The 27,455-nt window shown below is 42.9% G+C and overlaps 1 protein-coding gene and 1 long non-coding RNA gene across 2 annotated transcripts in view; one reads left to right on the top strand and one right to left on the bottom strand.

The window, feature by feature from the left end:
* The window catches only part of LOC140739938 (uncharacterized), a 369,849-nt gene extending 359,507 nt beyond the window's left edge, over positions 1–10,342 (bottom strand). The window contains exon 1 of the long non-coding RNA XR_012101774.1: positions 9,858–10,342. This is a non-coding gene — a long non-coding RNA (uncharacterized lncRNA). The remainder of the gene's footprint in view (positions 1–9,857) is intronic.
* Positions 2,228–20,787, top strand: LOC140739937 (mitochondrial import inner membrane translocase subunit Tim13-like). The gene is made up of 3 exons (XM_073068630.1): positions 2,228–2,450; positions 10,887–10,955; positions 20,498–20,787. The coding sequence occupies exons 1-3, from the start codon at positions 2,328–2,330 to the stop codon at positions 20,594–20,596; spliced, it is 291 nt and encodes a 96-aa protein (XP_072924731.1). The 5' UTR covers positions 2,228–2,327; the 3' UTR covers positions 20,597–20,787.
* Positions 20,788–27,455: the final 6,668 nt, after the last annotated feature.

Here is a 27,455-nt window from a genome sequence, read left to right as displayed (position 1 = left end):
GTGCCAGTTGTTGCTGCGGCATCATTCCATTAGTTGGCATATCTCACTCCTGTATGCCCTCTCGTCACCACCTGAGATACAACAATGGTTGTATCATCAGCAAATTTGTAGATGGTATTTGAGCTATGCCTAGCCCCACAGTCATGTGTATATAGAGGGTAGGTCAGTGGGCTAAGCACACACCCCTGAGGTGCGCCAGTGTTGATCGTCAATGAGGAGAATATGTTATCACCAATCTGCACAGACTGTGGTCTTCTGGTTAGGAAGTCGGGGATCCAATTGCAGAGGGAGGTACAGAGGCCCAGGTTCTGCAACTCCTCAATCAGGATTTTAAGAATGATGGTATTAAATGCTGAGCTATAGTCGATGAACAGCATCCTGACATAGGTGTTTGTGTTGTCCAGGTGGTCTAAAGCTGTGTGGAGAGCCATTGAGTTTGTATCTGCCGTTGATCTATTGTGATGATAGGCAAATTGCAATGGGTCCAGGTCCTTGCTGAGGCAGGAGTTCAGTCTAGTCATAATCAACCTCTCAAAGCTTTTCATCACTGTCAATGTGAGTGCTACCGGGCAATAGTCATGAAGGCAGCCCACATTATTCTTCTTAGGCACTGGTATAATTGTTGCCCTTTTGAAGCAAGTGGGAACTTCTGTCCGTAGCAGTGAGGGGTTGAAAATGTTCTTGAATACTCCCGCTAGTTGGGTGGCACAGGTTTTCAGAGCCTTACCAGGTTCTCCATTGAGTCCTTCTGCCTTGTGAGGGTTCACTCTCTTTAAAGACAGTCTAACATCTTTGAGACAGAGATCACAGAGTCATCAGGTGCAGCAGGGATCTTCACAGCTGTAGTTGTGTCCTCCCTTTCAAAGCGTGCATAGAATGCGTTGAGTTCATCTGGTAGTGAAGCATTGCTGCCATTCATACCATTGGGTTTCGCTTTGTAGGAAGTATTGCCTTGCAGAACCTGCCAGAGTTGGCATGCATCTGATATTGCCTCCAACCTCATTCAAAATTGTCTTTTCACCCTTGAAGTAGCCTTCCGCAAATCATACCTGCTTTTCTGGTACAGGCCTGGGTTGCCAGACCTGAATGCCACAGATCTAGCCTTCAGCAGACAACGTACCTCTTGATTCATCCATGGCTTTTGGTTTGGGAATGTACAGTAAGTCTTTGTAGGCACACACTCATCCACACAGGTTTTAATTAAGTCAGTAACAACTGCAGCATACTCATCTAGATTCAAAGATGAATCTCTGAATACAGTCCAGTCCACCAATTCAAAGCAGTCCTGTAGGTGCTCCTGTGCTTCCCTGGTCCAAACCTTCTTGGTCTTCACTGCTGGTGCTGCAGTCTTCAGTCTCTGGGAATAGAAGTACAGCTAGGTGATCAGACTTCCCGTGTGGAATAGCATGGTAGGCATAGTTGATGGCGGTGTAGCAACAGTGTGGTGTGGTGTTGTTTCCTCTGGTATTGCAAATGGATCTGTTGATGGTAATTGTTTAGTAAATTTTTTCAGACTGGCCTTGTTAAAATCTCCCAAAACGATGGTGAAGGCGTTAGGGTGCGCTGTTCCGTGCATGTTGATCCCATTGCTCAGATCATCTGAAGCCTGTTTGACATTGGCTGAGGTCAAGCCAATAATAAGGAGCCTGTGGCTGCAATTCAAGGGTTCACTGACACCTATGCAGGGACAATTACAGTTGGGCAATGAACGTCAATGAAAACTTCATTTCATAAATGAATTAAAAGCCCACCTTATCTGTCTACTTGAAATACACCACAGCAAAATCGATATTTTAACCGTTATTATTTTTGGCTATAATTTTATCCTGTCTATCATCTGGTTATAATTTCACATTCTAACTTCCCTTTATGCATGTTCGTGTACGATATATTATTATTTATTTTATGCTCTTAATAGTTCAATTTCATTGTTGCTTTCTTGTTTACCTCCGAATTTTCTCCTATCTTCGTTTGTCATATTCTCCCTTGAGGTCCAAGGCTTTGACACAAGAACTGTGCCGACTTGCTTTTAATCATCCACGATGTCACGCCGGTTTTCTTACGGCAACATACTTCTTCCTTAACAATTTAGTATATTTCGAGCCATTCGTTTAAAGCCACTGGCAGTTCCAAGCATGCTCAGTGACAACCTGGGCGAGGGTGAAAAGTACGCATGCGCTTTTCGTTGTGCCGCTATGCAGTCTGGCCATTGTAGTTCCCACGTGTAAACCAGTAAGGCGCACGCGCAGTTGGACCGAGGGTGACCTGGAGGCTGAGAGTCGCGTTCGGTTCGTTACTGCAGCAACGCGTGTGTGGCCGTCGGTGCGATGGACAGCTACTCCTCGGACTTTTCTTCTGGCACTCCTGGCGGAGCCAAGGTAGATGCGGGGACGATCATGGAGCAAGTGAAACTGCAAATCGCCGTCGCTAACGCTCAGGAATTACTACAGGTTTGTACCTTTCCATTGTGAAGTAGAAACGTTACTGTGAACTCACTGCTTTTACTCCTAGTTCTGATTACCTAAGGCCTAGGGAAAGGGAATTGCTGGAAACGTTATAAGAAGGTCGCTTTGGGGTTTGATTGACTAACTATCTAACCAATCCGAAGTTCAACAGTCCAGGGTCTACCCAATCAGCGCGTAGTAGAGGTGAGCCCTTAAACGATAGGTCTGACGTGATGGGAGAGTAAAGGTCACCGCGGCCTGCACCGGGTGAACCCACGTGGAGATAGGGGGCATTCTAAGTGACATTTCTTTTCCGCAGATATATCGATCGAAAGAAAGTTGTTCAGTTTTGCAACTTCTGGAACAAAAATGACACTTTGAAACACAGACAAATGTTTTTTTAAACTGGAAAGGGTGCTGAAAAGATTCATAAGGGGCTTGAGTATGAGGTTGAGTAGACTGGGCTATTTTCCTTTGAGCGTAGGAGGTTGAAGGCCGACTTTTTAGAGATATATAAGGCATAGATAAGGTGAATGGTCACCGTCTTTTACCCCACGGCAGGGAAGTGAAAAAAAACTAGGTTTAAGGTGGGAAGGAAAAGATTTAAAAGGAACAAACGCGGCGACTTTTTCATACAGAGAGTGGTTGGTGTGTGGAATAAGCTGTAGATGTGGATATGATTATAATGTTTAAAAGATATTTGGACCGGTGCGTGATAGAAAAGGCCTGGAGGAATACGGGCTAAACACTGGCAAATGGTCTAGCTTTGAGAGGGACAAATTGGTCAGTTCGGATGAGTAGAGCCAAAGAGCCTTTTTCAATGCTGTACAGTTTGATGACTCTAAAGCCAGTTTTCTGTCTGATGCAAATACAAAGAAGACAGAAAATGATGGAAATATTCAGCAGGCTAGGTAAGATCCTGTCTCCAGTAATACTGCCTGAACTGTTGAATACTTTATTTTCAATTTGCCTTATTTTCCTACTGTTGAGTTTTGTAGCTCCAGAAATTAATCAAAAGAGAAACACCAGAGCAGGGGAATTACAAACTACTTAGACAATATATTTACAATATTACTCAAGTAACACACACCTCCCCCCCCCCCCCCCCCCCATTTTGGTGCCCTGGTCAAATTTTTTGTTACTGCGAATAGTTCAGTGAGTAGAAGATTAACTGTTCTCCAAAAGTCATACAGTTAAAAGATGAAACATTCTTTTCAACATTTTAAGCAAGATAAGTATTATTAAATGCCCACAAAGCAGGAGAAGGCTATAAGAAGATAGCAAAGGATTTTTAGGTAGGTGTTTCCTCAGTTCGTAATGTAATTAAGAAATGGCAGTTAACAGGAATGGTGGAGGTCAAATTGAGGTCTGGAAGACCAAGAAAACTTTCTGAGAGAACTGCTCGTAAAATTGCTAGAAAGGCAAATCAAAACCCCCATTTGACTGCAAAAGACCTTCAGTAAGCCTTAGCAGACTCTAGAGTGGTGATGCACTGTTCTACTGTGCAGCGACACCTGCACAAATATGACCTTCATGGAAGAGTCATCAGAAGAAAACCTTTCCTGTGTCCTCACCACAAAATTCAGCGTCAGAAGTTTGCAAAGGAACATCTAAACAAGCCTGATGCATTTTGGAAAGAAGTCCTTTGGACTGATGAAGTTGAAATAGAACTTTTTGGCTGCAATGAGTAAAGGTATGGAGAAAAAAGGGTGCAGCATTTCATGAAAAGAACACCTCACCAACTGTTAAGGACAAGGGTGGATCGATCATGCTTTGGGCTTGTGTTGCAGCCAGTGGCACGAGGAACATTTCACTGGTAGAGGGAAGAATAAATTCAATTAAATACCAGCAAATTCTGGAAGCAAACATCACACCGTCTGTTTTTTTAAAAAAAAAGCTGAAGATGAAAAGAGGATTGCTTCTACAACAGGATAATGATCCTAAACACACTTCAAAATCCATAATGGACTACCTCAAGAGGCGCAAGCTGAAGGTTTTGCCATGACTCTCACAGTCCCCCGACCTACATGTCATCTAAAATCTGTGAATAGACCTCAAAAGAGCAGTGCATGCAAGATGGCCCAAGAATCTCACAGAACTAGACCCCTTTTGCAAGGAAGAATGGGTGAAAATTCCCCAAACATGAATTGAAAGATTCTTAGCTGGCTACAGAAAGCGTCTACAAGCTGTGATACTTGCCAAAGGGGGTGTTACTAAGTACTGACCATGCAGGGTGCCCAAACTTTTGCTTTAGGCTCTTTTCCTTTTTTGTTACTTTGAAACTGTAAAAGATAGAGATAAAAAAGTAATCTTGCTTAAAATATTAATAAAATGTCATCTTTAACTTCGCAAACATGAGAAAATCTGCAGATGCTGGAAATTCAAGCAACATACACAAAATTCTGGTGGAACGCAGCAGGCTAGGCAGCATCTATAGGGAGAAGTACAGTCGAGATTTCTGGCCGAGACTCTTCGTCAGGACTAACTGAAAGAAGAGCTAGTAAGAGATTGGGGAGGGGGAGGGGGAGATCTGAAATGATAGGAGAAGACAGGAAGGGGTGGGATGAAGCTAAGAGCTGGAAAGTTGATTGGCAAAAGGGATACAGAGCTGGAGAAGGGGGAGGATCATGGGACGGGAGTCCTAGTGAGAGAGAAAGGGGGAGGGGAGCACCAGAGGAAGATGGAGAGCAGGCAAGGAGTGATTGTGAGAGGGACAGAGAGAAAAGGGGAAGGGAATAATAAATAAATAAGGGATGGGGTAATAAGGGGAGGAAGGGTATTAATGGAAGTTAGAGAAATCAATGTTCATGCCACCACTTTGGAGGCTACCCAGACGGAATATGAGGTGTTGTTCCTCCAACCTGAGTGTGGCTTCATCTTGACAGTAGAGGAGACCATGGATTGATATCTTTAACTTTATGCCTTTTGGAAATCAGGTCATCTTTTACTTGCTTAGCTATTCACAGTAACAGAAATTTTGACCAGGGGTGCCCAAACTTTTGCATGCCACTGTATAGAATACAAATACTATATAGTTATATAGACTATATACAAATATATATATTCAGACTCAGATTCAGTTTATTGTCATTTAGAAACCACAAATACAATGCAGTTAAAAAATGAGACAACGTTCCTCCAGAATGATATCACAAAAGCAAATGATAAAACAGACTACACCAGAAAATCCACGTAACGTTTGGCAATCCCCAATCCAGAGTCCGGAGAGGCTGCTGCTTATTAATATTGCACTACCGTCTACCGCGTTCCCCGGAAAGGAGCTCCAAATCCACCAGACAAACAAAACCAAAAACTAAAGCTACAAGACCTGCACAAAACCACATAGTTACAACATATAGTGACAACAGTGCAAACAATAGCATAATTGATAAAAAACAGACTATAGGTACAGTAAAAAAATGTTAAAGGACTGTAAGTTCAAAAGAAATCACCACACAGTTTCCACAAGTCCCCAGGGTCCCGACAGACTCGCCATCCCACACCGGCGGCAGAAGGGAGTACCCCTGCTATGGACTTCCAAGGCGCCACCCGACTCAGCCTCACAGACGCAGCACACAATGAAAGCAACCTGAGTCCGTTGAACCTCCGAGCCAACGACCATCCCCTCCGGCACAGCTTCTCCGAGCATCATCCTCTGCCAAGCGTATTAAGATGGCCCCGCCAACGGCCATCGGCAACGCGACCCCGAGGACTGGGGGCCTGTTTTTCCCAGCAGAGTCCGGACCTCGCAGCAGCAGCTGCAACGAAGAAGGTCTTCCTGGAATTTCCCGATGTTTCTCCGTGCTTCCACGTCCGTTTCCAATCGATTATGATTGCGTACGGCACCCCACTTCACAAATAACAGATAATCAGTTCCGGAATGGCCGCTGCAGGCTGTGTCGTGCCGCCATCTTGGATGTCTATATAATATATAGACTATATACAAATACTATTCACAGCATAGTAAATTTTAAATGATCCCATTCAGGCCTAAAGATTTAATTGTTGTGGAGGATTTCTTAATCTTGTGGGTTAACGTCTTTCCTGACTGCGGGTGGGGGGTGGGGGGCGGGGTGTGGAGGTGGTAGTAACTTAGGAACTGCTTGGCATAACCACACACGTCAGGGTCTCGGCCCGAAACGTCGACAGTGCTTCTCCTTATAGATGCTGCCTGGCCTGCTGTGTTCCACCAGCATTTTGTGTGTGTTGTTTGAATTTCCAGCATCTGCAGATTTCCTCATAACTGCTTGGCAGGTGAGATTGTGGCTGTGAAATAATCTCAGGTTCTGTGGCCTCCATGGTTGACTCTGGGACAGCAGGAAGTGGTTCTGACAGCTCTGGATACCCTTCTTCTCTAACAGTTGACCATGCTCTCCTCAGCTGATCGATGTGTCATCTCCAGATGACATTGGACACAATCTCCACTGTGTAGGAGACTGGTGCAGTTCTGTCCTTAATCTTTGCCAGTATAAGAAGTCCCCGGGTTACGAACGAGTTCCGTTCCTGAGTCCGTCTTTAACTCGGATTTGTACGCAAGTTGGAACAAGTATATCTGGTATTATTTAGCGTCAGTTTGTAGATTAAGAAATCCTCCACAACAATTAAATCTTTAGGCCTGAATGAGATCATTTAAAATTTGTATGTTGCCCCTAAGGCATTTATTTAGCTTTATTACATTTTTGCTTTAGTAATTCGTTTGTAACTATTTTCTAGTTAAAGTTAAAGATTGATAACTACGTTGCAGTTGTTGAAGGTAAATTCATTATCTGTGATGCATCGCGGCATGTGATGACGTCACACCTGGTTTTGCCGCGTCTTGTGGGTAAGTTCTGGTTTGGAGAAACAGGAAGGCGGGCTTGCGTGTGCAGGATCAGCGCGAGAAAAACTCCATTTCTACCCACTAAGAAACATCATAGAAGCAACGCCATAAGTTCATATGACAGTCGATATGTTGAAGTAAAAATGTTAACGCTGATTCTGTTAAAAGAAACGATGGTTGATGAGGTTTATTTTCTTGTGCTATTGAAAGCGTTGCTGGAAAGTTTGTGTTGAAGTAAATTTAATGTTGGTGGCATAGGTAGATTCTGATTGTATGTTGTACTCTAATGAGACTTTAATGTAATATAGTTTGTTGTAGTTTTACTTTTACAAGTATTTATCATGTAGATGTGTTGCCAAGAAGGAAACAGATACTGTATATATTTTGTATTGTTTTATCAACAGTTTTCACCATACATAAGTGTGGAAGAGTGAACAGTAAATGGTCAATCTTACTGCGATCCTGTCCTCATTGATTCCGGTTTAACTTGGCGTTTAGTTCAGAGTTTCTACACACTGCACGAGAACGCTACAGTTTGTCTTAGTATATAGTATATATTTTACCTTTCTATGCATATAAAACACTTAAGAAACGTGTTAAGCAATTAAACCACTGCATTGCTTAGTAATAATTGTAGCTTTCATCAGAGCAGGGCCTTTCACATGCTCCATTATTCTCACAATGACCGATGATGTTTCACCTCTTTCCAAATGCTTTATTATTTCCACTTTATTTTCAATTGTGATCGCTTCCTTTCAATGGAACAGAAACACTGCGGGCGGCAGGTCCCGAGGTCCGCTGGGTCCTAAGGACCACCGCACTGAATTCCCCGGGTCCTAAACTGCACTGAGACAGATTAAATGGAACAAGTGGGGGCTGTGCTGAGTTTGGGTACAGTCGGTCTCCTTATCCGCGGGGGATTGGTTCCGGGACCCCCCGTGGATACCAAAAGATGTGGATGCTCAAGTCCTTTACTTAACCTGTCTCACTGCGGTGGTCTTTAGGACCCAGCGGAACCCCGGACTTTATTTAACCTGTTTCAGTGCGGTGGACCTTAGGACCTGGCGCAGCTCTGAATCCGCAGTGTTTCTGTTCACGAAAACAATCACGATCACGATTGAAAGTAAACTGGAAGTAATAAAGCGATCAGAAAGAGGTGAAATGCCATCGGTCATTGGAAAAACGTTAGGCTACAGTCGGTCAACGATCGGAACAATTTTAATGGAGCATGTGAAAGGCCCTGCCCGGATGAAAGTTATAGTTATTACTAAGCAACGCGGTGGTTTGATTATTGAAATACGTATGTTTCTTAAGTGTTTTGAAAAATGTTTTACTAACTGACACCAAACAATACCGGATGTACCTGTTCTGACTTCAACTCCGACTTAAAGACGGACTCAGGAATGGAACTCATTCATAACCCAGGGACTGCCTGTACTCTTAAATCATCGCTAGATTACTTATAATACCTAATACAATGTAAATAGTTGCTATACTGTATTGTTTAGGGAATAATGACAAGAAAAAATAGTCTGTACATGCTCAAACAACAAGTGCTAGAGAGAGAACTTATGGGTTTTCCCGATCCGTGGTTGGTTGAATCCGTGCATGCGGAATCTGCGGATAAGGAACGCCGACTGTATTTGATTCTCCACAATATTCCGCATGGAAATTTAAACTGGAGGAGGCAGTGTTTTGTTTTTACGAGGTTGAGTTGCGAGCTCGACATCAACCCAGCACGGATGGTATGGGAGTCACTGGATCGACATCAACCCGGCACGGGAGCGGTCTGTCACTGCATTGAACTCGGGAACCTCCGTTCTCCAGCCCGGCGCTGATCTCACTGCGCCACCAGCTGACAGGAAGTGGGGGGGGGGGTCAGGGTGAATCTTGGTAAGAAAAATTTAAGCCAAATACAAAGTTACACACTCAACAGTGTCAACTGCAATGACTTAAAATGGCGAACGACGTCGCAATCTGACTTAAAATGGCGGACGGCATTCTCCTTCCTCAGTTCGTAAGTACGTGTTGTCCGTAAGTCGGACGTTCGTAACTTGGGGACTATCTGTACCCACTTTTGAACAGCTCTCTAGACCCTTGCCAGGACCGCTTACCCAGAAGTGAAACATTGAACCTCCTTGCTTGAGGAGCCCTCAGTTTGTCTCAGCTGTTCGTACTGCATACTCCTGAGATTGGGTTTGAGGCGAACTATGCGTGAACACAAGGAATGACCCAGGAACAGTAGAGCTGGTGAGTTGCTTGTTGTGGAGTGTGCAGCATTGCAATATGGCAACCTAGTTCAGTGTCAGTAATACATGTTCTGCTGACACTGCGTTTTTCAGACTCTGAACTACCGTAGATTCCGGATTTTAAGCCGCTACTTTTTTCCCACATTTTGAACAGCTTTGAACTTTGCGGCCAATAATCCGATGCGGCTAATGCAAAGTTTTTTTCATGCCGCCTCGTAAACATTTTGCCTCGTAACAGTAGACCAATAAAATTGATGAGTAGTTCACAGAGGTCCAATGAAATTGTACGATAAATCAAGCGCACTTTCACAATTAAATTATTGTAAATCAGTCATTTGTACTCACCCTCATCAACATGGAAAACACTCGAAGCATTGTGCTACCTACCCTCTTAGTTTAAACTATATTTGTTTTCTGTACTACATCGCGGGATGCTATGACGACACACCCGGTTTCGCGGCGTCTTGTGGGAAAATGCCGTTTGCGATGAAACGGGACGGAGGGGGTCGAGCGGCGGAGCGGCTTTGGATCCGAGCGAACTCTGCTTTTAAATGCCGTTTGCGATGAAACGGAAAGGAGGGGGGGAGCGGCATTACGCGAGCGGCTTTGGATCCGAGCGAACTCTGCTTTTAAGTTAAAGGTATCAATAACTTTTCCTGGTAGGCTGCAGTATATATATTTTTTACCAGTCGTTAGGAGATATTGGAATGTTGTTCAGTAAAGAAGTATACGCAACGTATATTTAAAAGTAGCCGCGTACGGGCACGGTTCGAAAAAAAGCATTTGCAATATGTATTTGTTTTTGTTACCATATGGATTTAATTAAAAGTTAAAAAAATCCTCACGTGTAATATCTTTCTGTGTAAATATCTCATATTACAACGTGGGACACCTGCGGCCTAAAATCCGGTGCGGCCTTTACATTTAAAAAAATGATTTTATTTCTAAAATTAGTGCCAGCGGCTAAAAATCAGGTGCGCTCTGTAGTCCGGAATCTACGGTAACCTTTCTGCTAAGCCATTTGTAGCTGGGTGAGACGGTGCAGATGTAATACAGTTCTTTACAAAAATCTTAGGCAGAAAAAAACCCTGTATGACGAAGTTGCTTTTAAAAATATGAAATGAAAAGTTTCCAAATATCAAAATAAAAATTCATAGCTGGTTTTTCGCTCCACCAATCTGCATCCCTGTAGACTCTTCACAATTTACCATTTTACCTATCTGTGTGTCATCAGCAAATTCAACAATCATAACTTGAGCAACTTTATCCAAATAAGTCAAATAATAGAATGTGTTCAGCAAAAATATACCTGTGTTTGTTTTAGATGTGGAATTGTAAGTAACATTAAAAATTCATGCTTTGTTTTATTTTCAGAGAATGACTGATAAGTGTTTTAAAAAGTGCATTGGCAAACCAGGAAGTTCACTGGATAACTCTGAACAGGTAATAATTACTGCTTCACATCAAGTAATGTCAAGTATGGAAATTACTATAGGATGTTATATTATCTTAATAACCACACAGAGTAACAAGGAAGGTGTTTGTCATTCGCTGTATGCTGTACTCTGCTTGTTCAATTTAATTTTGTTAAAATTGACTGACCTGAGTTAGCAGACCATAATGCAGTGGATTATGGTCGCTTGATTCACTCATGACATATTCTGGGCAAAAGTCTTCTTATGGCATGGAAGAAAACTGAATAGAAAGGATGTTTCCATTAGTAGGAGACTTAAGGATCAATGAGCACAGCCTAGGAATAAAAGGATATACCTTTAAAACGGAATTGATGGATCTCTGGAATTCATTGTCACAGTGTAGTGGAAGCCAAGTTGTTGGGTGTACTTAAGGCAAAAATTAATAGGTTCTTGACTGGTAACGGCTTACAATGAGAAGATGAGATGATGGGGTTGAGAAAGAACAGGCCATGATTCAATGGAGGAGCATACTCGATTCTCCTAATTCTGCTCTTGTATTTTGTATAAACATTTGTACACTTGTCCATTGTTTTTTGAAAGATAATAATCCACTTCCCTGTAATTTTTTTCAACTATCGGTTTTCCTGGTTCCCCTTTTTAAAGTTTACAATTGAATCTGATTTAACAGTACAATTTGGGGTGCATGGTATCGTCGTAGTTAGCGTGATGCTATTATAGTTCAGGGTGTTGGAGGTAGAGTTCAATTCAGGCGCCATCTAACAGATCTGTACATTCTCCCCATGAACACATGGGTTTCCTCCCAAAGTCTAAAGACATATTGGTTAGTAAATTAATAGGTCCTTGTAAATAGTCCTGTGATTCGGCTGGGATTAAATAGGTGGATTGCTGGGTGGGGACCTTGTTGGGCTGGAAGGACCTGTTCGCACTGTATCTCTAAATAAATCAATAATTTAATGCGTTCCAAAAAAAATTTCTTCTTTCAGTTGGCTTTTCATTCAGTTTTTAAAAAAATCTGTGACATCTGGTGCTTGCTCTGAAGATTATATTTGAAGCAAGTTTTAAAGATTTTAGATTCTTCTTAGGCAGTGCCTCTGGTTATGATGGCCTTCTTTCCACTCCTTTACTGTGGTTTCTGAAGTGTCTGATTTCCTATATTGAAAGAGCGGCTTTATAGATTTATGAAGTGCTGCTTGGCCTTTCCACTGCTTGTGCTCAGCCTCTGTACTCTCATCATTGAGATTCATGGTATTTAGTGCCTTTCTAGATGGCACTAAATAGATTTCAAATAGATTTTGAAAATAGCCTTGGAAGAGCTTTCTCTATCCTTGAAATCTTGTGAGGCTGAGTTGGAGCAGAGTGCTCATTTTCGGTCTGCTGTCAGGCACATAGATGATGTTGCCCAGTCACTAGTGCTGTTGAACATAACCAGTCTTGTCAGGGGAAATGCTGGCCTGAAAGAGGATGCTGATGTTAATTCATGTATTCGGCCAATGAATTTGGAGGATTTTGCAATGTTAGCAGGGGTGGTACTTTTCTGGTGCTTAGAAGAGTCACAGGTAAGTTATACTCACGAGAAATTCTGCAAATGCTGAAATCCAAAGCAACGTGCACAAATGCTGGAGGAACTCAGCAGGTCAAGCAGCATGTATGCAAATGAATAACTAGTCAACATTTCAGGCTGTGAGCCTTCTTCAGGACTGCAAAGGAAGGAGGAAGATGCTGGAATAAAAAAGTGAGGGGAGGGGAAGAAGGCCAGCTGGAAAGTGATAGGTGAAGCCACAGTGGGAAAGGTGAAGGGCTGGAGAAGAAGGAATCTGGCAGGAGAGGAGAGTGGACTATAGGAGAAAGGGAAGGAGGAGGGAATTCAGGGGAAGTGATAGGCAGATGAGTAGAGGTAAAGGGTCTGAGTGAGGTATAGAGGGAGGGGGGTGGGAGGGAATTTTTTTCATAAATTATCTACACTGAGTGGCCACTTTATTAGGTGCATCTTTACACCAGTTTGTTAATGCAAGTATCTAATCAGCCAATAATGTGGCTGCAACTCAATCCATAAAAACAAGCAGACATGGTGAAGCGATTTAGTTGTTGTTCATCAAAATGGAGAAGAAATGTGATCTAAGTGACGTTAACCATTGTTTGGTGCCAGACAGAGGATTTTCATGCACAACAGTCTCTAGTGTTTACAGAGAATGGTGTGGAAAACCAGGAAAAAATGTCCAGTGAGTGGTAGTTTTGTGGCCAAAAATGCCTTGTTAGAGATTTCAGAAGATAATAGCTAGACTGGTTCAAATTGCTAGGAAGATGACAATAACTCAAATAACATGTTACAACAGTGCTGTGGAGAATAGCATCCCTGAATGTACAACATGTCGAACCTTGAACTGGATGGGCTACAGCAACAGAAGACCATACTGGGTTCCACTCCTGTACCTAGAGTCAGATACTATAGAGTACTCCTGTGGCCATTCGCCCCCCCCTTAACAATAAGTACTCCTGTTTGAGTGACGTTGGGGGGGGGAACAACCTACCTGGGGGAAGCAAAAGTGGCCATGCCTCCAGCATAGAGTCTGGCCCTGTGGCTCAGAAGGGTAGGGAAAGGAAGAGAATGGCAGTAGTGATAGGGGACTTTATAGTTAGCGGGTCAGACAGGCAATTCTGGGGACGCAGGAAAGAAACATGGATGGTAGTTTGCCTTCCAGGTGCCAGGGTCCAGGATGTTTCTGATCATGTCCATGATATCCTGAAGTGGGAAGGTGAACAGCCAGAGGTCGTAGTACATATTGGTACCAACGACAAAGGTAGGAAAAAGGAGGAGGTCCTGAAAACAGACTACAGTGAGTTAGGAAAGAAGCTGAGAAGCAGGACCACAAGGGTAGTAATCTCGGGATTACTGCCTGTGCCACACGATACTGAGTATAGGAATAGAGTCAGGTGGAGGATAAATGCGTGGCTGAGGGACTGGAGCAGGGGGCAGGGATTCAGATTTATGGAGCTTTGGGACCTCTTTTGGGTCTGGGGTAACTTGTACAATAAGGATGGGTTGCTCTTGAATCTGAGGGGGACCAATATTCTGGCAGGGAGGTTTGCTAGGACTATTGGGGTGAGTTTAAACTAGAATTGCTGGGGGGATGGGAACTGAACTGAAGAGACAGAGGAAGGGGCGGTTGGCTCACAAATAGAGAAAGCTTGTAGGCAGTGTGAGAGGGAAGGTAGGCAGGGTGCACTCAGACTGATGGTTTAAGATGTGTCTATTTTAATGCAAGGAGTATCATGAACAAAGTGGATGAGCTTAGAGCGTAGATCAGTACTTGCAGCCATGATGTTGTGGCCATTACAGAGACTTGGATGGCCCAGGGGCAGGAATGGCTACTTAAAGTGCCAGGCTTTAGATGTTTCAGAAAGGACAGGGAGGGAGGCAAAAGAGGTGGGGCATGGCACTGCTGATCAGAGATAGTGTCACGGCTGCAACAAAGGAGATGTCATGGAGGGATTGTCTATGGAATCTCTGTGGGTGGAAGTTAGAAACAGGAAGGGGGTCAATAACATTACTGGGTGTTTTTTTATAGACCACCTAATAGTAACAGGGACATTGAGAAGCAGATAGGGAGACAGATTCTGAAACGGTGCAATAATAACAGGGTTGTCATGATGGGAAATTTTAATTTCCCCAATATTGATTTGCATTTCCCTAGAGCAAGGGGTTTAGATGGGATGGAATTTGTTAGATGTGTTCAGGAAGGTTTCCTGACACAATATGTAGACAAGCCTACAAGAGGAGAGGCTGTTCTTGATCTGGTATTGGGAAATGAACCTGGTCAGGTGTCAGGTCTCTCAGTGGCAGAGCATTTTGGAGATAGTGATTGCAATTCTATCTCCTTTAGCATAGCATTGGAGAGGAATGGGAATAGAAAAAAATAGAAAAATGTTTAATTGGAGTAAGATGGAAATATGAAACTATCAGGAGGAACTGGGAAGCATAAATTGGGAGCAGATGTTCTCAGGGAAATGTACAGCAGAAATGTGGCAAATGTTCAGGCGATATTTGCGTGGTGTTTTGCATAGGTATGTTCCAGTGAGACAGGGAAAGGATGATAAGGTACAGGTACTATGCTGTACAAAGGCTATTGAAAATCTAGTTAAGAAGAAAAGAACAGCTTACAAAGGGTTCAAAAAAACTAAGTAATGATAGAAGTCTAGAAAATTTATAAAGGTAGTAGGAAGGAGCTTTTAAGAATGAAATTAGGAGAGCCAGAAGGGGCCATGAAAAGGCCTTGGCGAGCAGGCTTAAGGAAAACCCCAAAGCATTCTACAAGTATGTGAAAAGCAAGAGGATAAGACATGAGAGAATAGGACCAATCAAGTGTGACGGTGGGAAAGTATGTATGGAACCCAAGGAGATAGTGGAGGTATAATGAATACTTTGCTTCAGTATTCACTACGGAAAAGGACCTTGGCGATTGTAGGGATGACTTACAGCAGACTGAAAAGCTTGAGCATATAGATATTAAGAAAGAGGATGTGCTGGAGCTTTTGGAAAACATCAAATTGGATAAATCACCAGGATGGGACGAGATATACCCCAGGCTACTATGGGAAGCGAGGGAAGAGATTGCTGAGCTTCTGGCAATGATCTTTGCATCATCAATGGGGGATGGGAGAGGTTCCAGAGGATTGGAGGGTTGCAGATGTTTGTTCCCTTATTCAAGAAAGAGAGTAGAGATAGCCCAGGAAATTACAGACCAGTGAGTCTTACTTCAGTGCTTGGTAAGTTGACGGAGAAGATCCTGAGAGGCAGGATTTATGAACATTTGGAGAGGCATAATATGATTAGGAATACTGTAGTCAGCATGGCTTTGTCAAAGGCAGGTTGTGCCTTGTGAGCCTGAATAAATTTTTTGTGGATGTGACTAAACACATTGATGAAGGTAGAGCAATAGATGTAGTGTATATGGATTTCCACAAGGCATTTGATAAGGTACCCTATGCAAGGCTTATTGAGAAAGTAAGGAGGCATGGGATCCAAGGGACCTTGCTTTGTAGATCCAGAATTGGCTTGCCCATAGAAAGCAAAGGATGGTTGTAGATGGGTCATAATCTGCATGGAGGTCGGTGACCTGTGGTGTCCATCAGGGATCTGTTCTGGGACCCCTTCATGATTTTTATAAATGACCTGGATGAGGAAGTGGAGGGATGGGTTAGTAAATTTGCTGATGATACAGAGGTTGGGAGTGTTGTGGATAGTGTGGAGGGCTGTTAGTGGTTACAGCAGGACATTGATAGGATGCAAAACTGGGCTGAGAAGTGGTAGATGGAGTTCAACCCAGATAAGTGTGAGGTGGTTCATTTTGGTCAGTCAAATATGATGGCAGAATATAGTATTAATGGTAAGACTCTTGGCCGTGTGGAGGATCAGAGGGATCTTGGCGTCCGAGTTCTTAGGACACTGAAAGCTACTGTGCTGGTTGACTGTGTGGTTAAGAAGGCATATGGTGTATTGGCCTTCATCAACCGTGGGACTGAGTTCGAGAGCCGAGAGGTAATGTTACAGCTATATAGGACCCTGGTCAGACCCCACTTGGAGTACTGTGCTCAGTTCTGGTCACCTCACTACAGGAAGGATGTGGAAACTATAGAAAGGCTGCAGAGGAGATTTACAAGGATGTTGCCTGGATTGGAGAGCATGCCTTATGGGAATAGGTTGAGAGAACTTGGCCTTTTCTCCTTGGAACGAGGGAGGGTGAGAGGTGACCTGATAGAGGTGTACAAGATAATGAGAGGCATTAATTGTGTGGATAGTCAGAGGATTTTCCCAGGGCTGAGATGGCTAGCACGAGAGGGCACAGTTTTAAGGTGCTTGAAAGTAGGTACAGAGGAGATGCCAGGGGTTAGTTTTTTACACAGAGAGTGGTGAGTGTGTGGAATGGACTGCTGCAACGGTTGTAGAGCATCTTTTAAGAGATTCTTGGATAGGTACATGGAACTTAGAAAAATAGAGGGATATGGGTAGCCCTAGGTAATTTCTAAAGTAAGTACATATTTGGCACAGCCTGTATTGTGCTGTAGGTTTTCTATGTTTCTAACATATTGAGTGTATGTCTGTGAAGCATACAGATGAGTGAAATACTTTGTATCTTGCTCGTCCATTACCCTGGTGTCAGATACAAAGTCCTAGTTTAAACTCTTTTCCATAATTGGCTGAATATTGTGCTGGAACTGGAGGTGAAGGTAATTTTCATCATTGATGCTTGTCTTTGCTTGAGGTGTCTCCCAAAATCTGCATGGGGATCCATATACTCCAGATCACATTGTGAACCTAGTTCAGGTCAGTTTTATATGCAGGGCAAGATTGGTGAAGAACCCTTTACCTTCCAGAGTTTAGTGTAAGCTCTATCCTTGGGTAAGATTCTGTGAAGAAATAAACAATGACTTGGAGCTTGGACTCTGTGCATGTGCGTGTGTGTGTGCGTGTTAATATGACAGGATGATTGCGAAGAGATTTGGTACAATGATACAGTCTTACTTAACTCCAATCTGCGTTGTGATTGGATCCTACCTTTTGTATCATCCAGTTGCATAAAAAGAATGCACATAGTTTCCTGATGTCAGGCAAATTTGAAAATTATCTATAATTTCCACAGGTGATGGAATCAAAGGTTTTACAAAGGTTGAAAAGGATCTTTAATAGTGGTTGGTGCTGTCTTCTATATTTTTCTTGGGTTTGTCATGTAGTGAAATCATATCCATTGTACGTAATAAAGGACAAAATCAGTAAGTAAACATGGGAGGAACTCTTTAGACAGAGAGAAAATGGTTGAAGAGGATTCTTGTGACTGTAGCTCTTAGCAGCCCATTCCTTTAATTCCTTCAATTGGACATGTCTCCTTTCTTGATGATGATTGTGATTATAGTGTTTCTGAGATGCGTGCGAGGCTCTCTTCTTTCCAGATAAGGTTGTGACTATAAGCCAGGGGTATATTTCCAGTAGGTTTTGGTACTTTAGAAGGGACTTGCCTGTCCTGGAGGTCTTGATTTTCCACCAGTTGGGCTGGGTTAGTGCTGAACTTGCAGCAGGTTGTGTGATTTGCATCAGAATCAAGAGAGACTTGTATCAAAAACAGGATCTTGGTTGAATACTCCTCAAAGTGCTCCTTTGTGCACACACTGACTACCGCTGTTTTTTGGTTATCTTTCTTTGTGATGTTCGGTGGAGTAGGTTGTCTAGTGTTTGGGTCATAGTCTACATCAGGGGTCCCCAACCTTTTTTGCACCGCGGACTGGTTTAATATTGACAATATTCTTGCGGACCAGCCAACCAGTGGGGGTTGGGGGGGGGGGGGTGTTAATCATGACCGGAATATAGGTGATAAGTCAACTAAGTCACTTATAAGTGGCTAATACACTCAATTTCGTTTCTAAAACAGTATATCTGACGAATTTAATATTAAACACTGCGCATATTTTCCCTGTATGAACATATAAAATCATTGCAACACACCAATATCGCTGAATCAGTGGGAGCCCTGGGCTTGTTTCCCTGCAACAAGACGGTCCCATCGAGGGGTGATGAGAGACAGCGATACTCGAAGGGGGTTTCTTATGTCCAGTCTATTCCACAATTTAGTTTTCGTTGCATTCATTGCAGAAAACCCCGCTTCTCAGAGATATGATGTCGGAAATGGAAGCAATGTTTTCAGTGCTTCCGTGGCTATCTCAGGATATTCAGCCTGGACTTTGATCCAGAATGCCGGCAGAGATGTTACGTCAAACATATTTTTCAGCCCACCGTCATTTGCAAGCTCGAGATCTTCCCGTGCTGACATGGATGATGCATGGGTAATGACCTCGTGTGCATTCAAGTTCCAACAGTGGGTGTGACAGGGAATAAGGAAAGGTGCAGCTGACTCGTATCCTTTGATATCGCCAAATCATATCACTTCCTCACAGCCCGGTACCGATCCGTGGCCCGGTGGTCGGGGACCACTGGCCTACATCACTGAAATCTTAAGCATATCATGGTTATCTGTCCTGATGATGGATCTTGGCCTAAAACTCTTTTCCCAAGATGCTACCTGGCCTGCTGAGTTCCTCCAGCATTTTGTGTGTGATGCTTGGGTTTCCAGCTTCTGCTGCATTGATGTCCTTCACTATTTTGATCAACCATTTCTTTTTGCTTTAGTTTGCCTCAGGTGCGTATAGAAGTGGGATTTTCTTTTTTTCTTTTTCCTTGAGATGTGATAGTTTATCCCTATAGCACCTGATGCTTATGATTAATTAGCTCTAGGATATCCTGGTCATTCTTAATCAAATCAGTCCTGGTGTTCTCTGTAAGAGATGCCAAAATCTTTATTGATGCAAATTACTATTGTCTTCAGGCTGGACTAGGCACCATGAGCACCCTTGTTGATTGAAAGTTGTCAGATTGAGGCACTGACTGAATAGAACTGCAGGAGCCCAGGCTTTTCTTTCTTAGTTCTCTCTTTCTCTAATCCCCTGCCCTCGCACCTTTAGCTCTCTCCCTTCCTCACTACAACTTCCTAACTTTCCTTCTTCAGATTTCTCATTTTCACTCTCGCCATGTTCTCCCGCCTCCCCATTCCCAACGCATTGCTGTTTATTCTAAGGAGACACAGGAGACTTCAGATGCAGGAATCTGGGCTAAAAACAATCTGCTGGAGGAACACAGCAGGTTGGGCAGCATTTATGTTTTGGGTTGAAGCCCTGCACCTCTTTTAGGTGCTGCTCAATCTGCTGAGTCTCTCCAGCAGATTTGTTTCTGGGTCATTTATTCTAACCTTGGCCCTCAATGTCCTGGGTCCAGCTGTCATGCCATCCAAGTTTTTGGGCTAGATTAGACTACTGCTCCACCTCCATCACAGATTTTCCCTCAGAGAAAGCTGTGGCTACCCATCCAAAGCTACTTAGTGCTGACAAACATAGTTACCTTGTGCACCGTGAGTATGTGGCTGGCTCTGGTCTGTGGGTTTTGCTGGAGAATGGCAGCTGAGTGGGAAGTTCTGTCTCCTAAAGGATAGATCCATTTCAACATCATGAAAATGATCATATCGTCCACCGCACTGTGACTTAAAGTTCCTATATTATCTCCTCGATAATCAGCTTGCTTTATTCTACAGGATAATGTTACTGTTTGCCATCATAATTAAAGGCTTTTCCCTTCTTGGGCATTGGTGTTTCCATACCAGGCCATGATGGAACTAGTCAGGATGCTCTGCACTGTGCATCTATAGAAGTCTGAATAATTTTTATTCAAGACATTGGTGCTTTTTTAGCAGAAAATGATAAATACTTATTTAACACATTGAAATATTTTCTTGCACGATAAAGCACTACAACCAATAAGATTGTTCTGTTTGTGTGTGCTAGAGCAGTTAGTTCCATTACAAAGTCTTTGATATCAGTCATTGGGCTTCCATTAAAGAGAGCCTGTGTTTCAAATCAGAGCCTTTTGACCACACTTAGAAAATCATTCACTGATCATTCATGTGCATTGAATCAGAATAATACCATGCTTTTTTAAACCATATCTTTCAGAAATGTATAGCTATGTGTATGGATCGATATATGGATGCCTGGAACACAGTATCGCGAACTTACAACTCCAGATTGCAGCGAGAACGTGCACGAATGTAATTACACAGTGGAGAGTCAAAAAGGTGGCTTGTACTTAAGGTTGGGAGAACTTGAGAATTATGAAGTGATGTACAAAATGAAATACTGGAATATTCTCTGAGAAAACCTGTAAACCTGCCTAGTCTTTATCCAAACTTAAATATTGTGAACTTAATTATGAATAAAAGAAAATAAATGAAATTGAACTTTAAGTATTTGTATTGTGCTTTTTTTTAAAACCTGAGACATCTGAATATATCACAAAATATTTTTAAGGGTTTGTATCAGTGTTGACTGTATATATTAAGATTATGTGTGGCAGAACATACCACAATACTTTACAATTTTGTCCTTTCTACAGAAGGATATCAAGGGAAAAAAAGTCTGGTGACACTGTTTATGTGCTGTATTTAGTGACTCATATGGTACTGGAGATAAGTCAAGAAATGTGGAAAATCAAGAGCTCAGTTAAAACACTGACTTGGTTATAACTTGAACATAGTATCTTAAATATGTGGGGGGAAATAAAGTGGGGAATTAAAAAATAATAAGAGAGTCTTGAAGGTTTGACTTTAAGTGTCATTGTTCATTTTAAAGGTGCAGCATACATTATAGTTGCAAACTTAATGGATTCCTTCCTTTGAATACACAGCTAATATTAAAGGTAATCCACATGTTTTATTTGTTGAATTCTTGCCTCTGCATTAAAGATTATGGTTTGTCAACTATAAGAGATTTTTGTCATGTACTGATATGACTTTACTTTGCGGTGTGATTGTTGAAATAATGCAATAATGCATTAAAACAGTTTTTATTCCCCTGACCTCTCAGGTGCACTTCAAAACTTTGGATTATTTGAAGAACAGGAGTTTTTTTGCTTCCTAGCCAATATTTATCCCTTGACCAACACGCAAAATTGGATTATCTGGCCATTATCATACTGTTGTTTGTGGGAGCTTGTTATGCATCGATTGGTTATTGCTTACACAAATGATTATGCTTCAATAACATGTTAAATAAAGCACTGTGGGATATCCTGAAGTTGTGAAAGGTTGGAGTAGCATAATGTGCTACAAACAGGTTACAACTTGTAACCAGAGGACATCATTGAATGGGCTGAAAAGTTTGGGCACCTTTTTTTAGGTGGTACTTTGGCAACTCATTTGCACCTCGGTTGACAATAGCCAATAAAGAACTGTGGACTCTGCCGACTATAGCAGGTAATTGAAATGGGATGTTTGCTCCTGGTTATTGGATACCCTCAGTTTTGAGTAGTCAAAGATTAGGGCTATTTTCATTAATCAGGGTGTTAAATTTTTTTCCAAGGGCAATGTCATCAAGCACGTTTGTATCTTTTGCTGTGATGGAGCTCAGAGTGCGTGTGAGGTCAGGCATGGTTGTTGAGTGTGATCAGAGCTTTGTTGTTTGATGATTGCATAGGAGAAGACTTTGACATTAGTTCTCCTATCTTACTTAATCAATTCAGAGAATTTTGCAGAGATTGCATTAGTGGAACTTCTCCAGTGCTTTTAAGGCCCTATTGTAGGTTGATCATGTGTTTGAAGTATATTGGAAGCTGGGGATCACTGCTACTCCATTCATCATGAGTCTGATGCTGGGTTTGAAGTTGGTTTTCAGCTAAATGAGCAAAAGAATTTTGAAACGTTTGCTAGTGCTCTGGAAGCAGAGGTAAAAATCATCACAAAGTGCACTGCAGATGCTGTGGTCAAATCAAGATATACAAAAAAGGTGGATGAACTCAGCAGGTCGGGCAGCATCCGTTGAAAGGAGCAGTCAACGTTTCGGGTCGAGACCCTTTGTCAGGACTAACGAAGGAGGGGGCAGGGGCCCTATAAAGAAGGTGGGGGGAGGGTGGAAAACCAATCAGAGGGAAGATCAAGGGGTGGGGGAGGGGATAGGCAGGAGAGGTGAAGAAGAAATCTAAGCGGAAAGCACTATGGGTAGTAGAAGAAGGCAGAGTCATGAGAGGTGATAGCTAGAAGAGGAGACAGAGTGAGGTGGGATGGGGGAAGGGAGAGGGAGGGAATTATCGGAAGTTGGAGAATTCGATGTTCATACCAAGGGGCTGGAGACTACCCAGACAGTAGATGAGATGTTGTTCCTCCAACAGAAGTTTGGCCTCATCATGGCAGTAGAAGAGGCCATGTATGGACATATCCGAATGGGAATGTGAAGGAGAGTTGAAGTGAGTGGTGTTACGAAGGTGAAGCAACTCTGAGGGGCCGAAGGGTACAAAGTCGCCCCCTCCTTTTTGAGAATCACAAGATCGCTATTCGGGTCTGGGACCCAGGAAATGAGAGAGAGACACTCAGAATACACAAAGTTTGGAATGTGTCCTGACCTTAGCGGAACGGAACCACTGATAACGGCCATTGTCTCTTGGAGACGGAATTGTGTATTGAGTACTGTATTACTCATTGAAACCCCTCAGGGGACAACCAGAGTGGTCTGGTTGAGGGATTGCATCATCCCAACCTGATTGACATCTGAGACCCCGTGAGTAAGGATAAAAGAGGGGTCTGGGGAACAACCCCTTTAGACGCACCAGGAGAAACGCTGGAAATCTCGTGACAGCGTTTGATAGCGAAAGCCAGTGGGGGCTCGTGTGCGTCCTCCCTTGCCTGGGGTGGCGGGCTCACCACGGAAGAACGGTTTAGCTAAAGGAGAGGTCACAATTGAACGGCCACAACAAAGAGACACCTGATGGATCGAAATCATAAAGGTTGGAAAAACTTCCCATTCTATTCCTATTTCTCTCTCTGTCCAACAAAGTGCAACACAGTGACAACCAAAAGACGGCAGCTTGTGGAACTGCAGTGAACTTTATATTTCCATTGGACAATTCATTATCCCCTAGACAACGATAGAGCTTATTTCTTATTGATTATTATTATACCCGCACTTTTAGATTTAGTATTGACGACGTATATTATCTGTATATTTGCATTGCTATTATTTTTGTGTATTTTTACTAATAAATATTGTTAAAAATAGTATCATCAGACTTCAATGGACATCTCTATCTTTGCTGGTAAGTGACCCAGTTACGGGGTTCGTAATAACGTGGGGCCTCGTCTCGGGATTTGATACCAAATTGGAGGGCCAGTAAATCGGGCTTTTAAGTCCAAACTTGGATCTGGTTGCGCGGGTAACCAGACGGGAAACCAACAAAGATGGACGTAGACGAATTTATAGAAAACCTGACTCTGGAGGCGCTAGAGGCTGCCACAAAGTCAGACTTGATAAATATTGCGAAAGGACTAAATCTCGCAGAGGTGAGGTTGTCGATGAAAAAGCGGGAGGTGCGGAGGGCCATAACTCAGTATTATATTGTGAAGAATGTGTTTTCAGCTGAGGTATTGGAAAATATCCCTGAAAAGGTACCAGCTAGTGGGACGGCTCAATTAGAGTTGGAGAAATTGAGGCTGGACGTGGAACAGAGGAAGAGGGAGCATGAGCTCCAGCTAAAGGAGTTAGAGGTGAAAAGGGAGCAGGAACGAGCTGAAAAGCAGAGGGAGCATGAAATTAAGTTAAAACAGCTGGAAGCAGCTGAAAAGGAGAGGGAAAGAGCTGAAAAGGAGAGGGAAAGAGCTGAGAACCAAAGGGAGAAGGAGAAACAGAGGCAACATGAGATGGACATGGAGAAGTTAAGGCAAGAGCGAAGAGCTCAAGGGCCAGACCGAGAGGAGAGATTTAATGTTAGTAGGGAGTTTAGGTTAGTACCTCCGTTTGAGGAGACAGTTGTTGATAGTTATTTCTTGCATTTTGAAAAGGTGGCAGTGAGTCAGAAGTGGCCCAGAGATCAGTGGGTGGTGTTATTACAAAGTGTGTTAAAAGGGAAGGTACAACGGGCATATGCGGCGTTGTCCATGGAGGAGGAGGAGTCTGAGAATTATGAGAAAGTAAAGGAGGCCATTCTTCGGGCCTATGAATTGATACCTGAGGCATATAGACAAAAGTTCAGAAATTTAAAGAAAGGGTGGAATCAGACGTATGCAGAGTTTGCCTATGAGGAGGGTGTGCTCTTGGATCGCTGGTGTGCAGCAGAAATGGTGGAAGAAGATTTTCGGCATCTCAGGGAGTTAATTCTGATTGAGGAATTTAAAGGTTGGGTTTCGGATGATATCCGGATGTATTTGAACGAGAAGCCGAATAAGTCCATATCTGAATTTGCTAGGTTCGCAGATGAATATGCCCTAACCCACAAGACAAAGTTTTCCTCGAATAAGAGTTACCAGAAAGACCGTGGGAATGGTAGAGAAAGCCCGCTGGCTGAAGCAGAGATCCAGCCGGGAGCTAGTGGTAAAAATAAGGAGGAGGAAAGGCAAGACGGCAGGACGGGTCCTGGCTTGACCTGTTTTAATTGTGGAAAGGTGGGTCATATTGCATCTAAGTGCCTTGCTCCAAGGAAGGAGACAGGAAAAGGGAAAGCAGCAGTCCCTACAGGATATATAGTGGTGATCAGTAAATCGATGAGAAAGCCCCAGGTAGACAGAATACGAGAGGGGCCTGAGAAATTTATTTCAGAAGGGACCGTGTCGGTAAAAGAGGGAGACACACCAGTTCCAGTGCGGATCTGGAGAGACACTGGAGCTGAGCTGTCATTGATTCGCAGTAAGGTACTAGATTTTGGTCCCAAGACTGGAGAGGTAGCTTTGAGAGGCATAGGAAAAGGGACAGAAGCTGTACCTTTGCATAGGATCATTATAAATTGTGAGCTGGTATCTGGACCAGTTGAAATAGGGGTGCGATCAGAATTTCTGAGAACTGATGTAGACGTCCTTCTGGGTAACGATTTAGCTGGTGGTGAAGTTTGGTCGGCCATGGAGCTGACGAGCCAGCCTGTAAGTGTTGAGGACCCACCCCTAGATTCCAAGATCTATCCTGCATGCGCGACCACTTGCAGCATGTCGAGAAAGGCAGCTGAGAAAGAAGCCAGTATCGATTTGGCTGAGACGTTTTTACCGACCCTGTACCAAGAGGGGTTAGAGGGTGGTAAAATGGAGAATAGGGAGGTGAAAGAGAGTAAGGGAGAGGAGGTAGACCTACCCTTAGCCGGGAGGAAATTTATAGAGGCACGGAGTAAAAATTAGAAACAGATAAGGCTGTTGGAAGGTCCAGGGTTGGACATGGATGATCTGTCTGGTTTGACAGAACTGTTTGAAGAAGTTGAAAATTTTAAATGTGTTCCCGATAATGAAATGAGGGCAGTCCTAGATGAAAAGGATGCCATTACCTTGAAGGAGTCTGCTGGGTTGGCAGATGAGGTTGTTTCAGCCCGCAGGATTGAGTTTACTCCGGAAGGGAGTTGCCCAGAGAGTAACTGGGAGGATCAGGGGAACTTAGAATTTGAAAAGGGGATGGGTATTGAAAGCCTGGAAGAGGCAGATGGCCCGTTTGAGTGTGTTCAAGATGTGGATGCACGTGGTACTGAACCTAGTAATGGAACTCAGGAAAAGTCTGAGGTATTTGATTCAGTTGAAAAGGAATGCAGTCCTTGTGGGTCAGATGGACTTGGTTCAGTGAAGAAAGGGTTAACCTTGGTACTAGTGGGAAGTGAGAATTCCCAATTGTTTGTGTTTGAAGGTGTGTTAAAAGTTAGTGAGGAGATAAAAGGTGGTGAGGTGAATATTATTATTGAAGGAAAAGGGAAAAGTGTAGTTCCTAAATTGAATGAAGAAAGTTTAAAGTCTGGATTGGTGTCAGAAGCAGTAACCAGGCTGAAGGGACAATGGCTTGTTAACACGGCGCCTGCGAATCAATTACAGGTTGATTTGGAATATAAAGGTGCCCCACGCGCTATTGTTATTCAAGCGTGTGCTGTGAAGAGGCAGAATTTGAAATGCTGTTTGGACAAAGAGGGATCGCTTGCAGATTTTAAACTGAAAACCAATAGAATGAAGGGTCCTGAAGATAAAACTAACGACTTGCTTAAAAATAAAGAATTGTGTGGAAATTCAGCAAATGGGCTAAGTTTGGAAAACATTGTTGATAAAATAACTCCTATGAAAGGAGCATGCAAAAGCCTATTCCACACTGGTATCCAAGCTAACCACGTGGGACTTAACTGGAAAAGGGGCGAGGGTTGACGGGATGCCACTTTAATTAACAGGATACGGTTTTAAGGGATTTCGACAAAGCATGCAACTAATAAAGACAACCCCATGGAAGATTGACTGTTAAGTTTGAAAGTAAAATAAAGATTAGCATTTGCATGAACTTTTGTAACAGACACGTAAGCTAAGATCACAACTCTTTAGTTTTTGTTTGCTGAAGAAAAGGAATAAAAATAGGTGGTTATTAAATTGGAGTCTGATGCTACAAGAATTTATTAAGGTACAAGATATTAAGATATTAAAGGAAGTGACAATGTAATTGCTAACTGTTTAGATGCTGAATTGAATGTATAACTGTATTACTCTGTAGTGAAAAAAAAACTCTTTCGTATTGTGTTAGATTCTGAAATCCTGTAAGACTCTGTATTAATTAATTTTTACCTGTGGCAAAAATCCTAGAAGGAAGGGGGTGTTACGAATGTGAAGCAACTCTGAGGGGCCGAAGGGTACAAAGTTGCCCCCTCCTGTTTGAGAATCACAAGATTGCTATTAATTCGGGTCTGGGACCCAGGAAATGAGAGAGAGACACTCAGAATACACAAGGTTTGGAATGTGTCCTGACCTCAGTGGAACGGAACCACTGATAACGGCCATTGTCTCTTGGAGACGGAATTGTGTATTGAGTACTGTACTATTCATTGAAACCCCTCGGGACAACCAGAGTGGTCTGGTTGAGGGATTGCATCATCCCAACCTGATTGACATCTGAGACCCCGTGAGTAAGGATAAAAGAGGGTCTGGGG

Source organism: Hemitrygon akajei, chromosome 16 (assembly GCF_048418815.1).
Source record: "Hemitrygon akajei chromosome 16, sHemAka1.3, whole genome shotgun sequence".
In the NCBI taxonomy this organism is placed as follows: Eukaryota; Metazoa; Chordata; class Chondrichthyes; order Myliobatiformes; family Dasyatidae; genus Hemitrygon; species Hemitrygon akajei.
Note: the sequence above shows the minus strand (reverse complement) of the source record. Positions and strands in the feature narration are given on the sequence as shown.

Bases quoted from the DNA above. Each gene is read 5' to 3' on its own strand.
- LOC140739937 (XM_073068630.1), top strand. From the start codon at position 2,328: ATGGACAGCTACTCCTCGGACTTTTCTTCTGGCACTCCTGGCGGAGCC. The intron at 2,451-10,886 runs GTTTGTACCTTT...TTTTATTTTCAG, and splicing joins ACGCTCAGGAATTACTACAG to AGAATGACTGATAAGTGTTT. The intron at 10,956-20,497 runs GTAATAATTACT...CATATCTTTCAG, and splicing joins CACTGGATAACTCTGAACAG to AAATGTATAGCTATGTGTAT.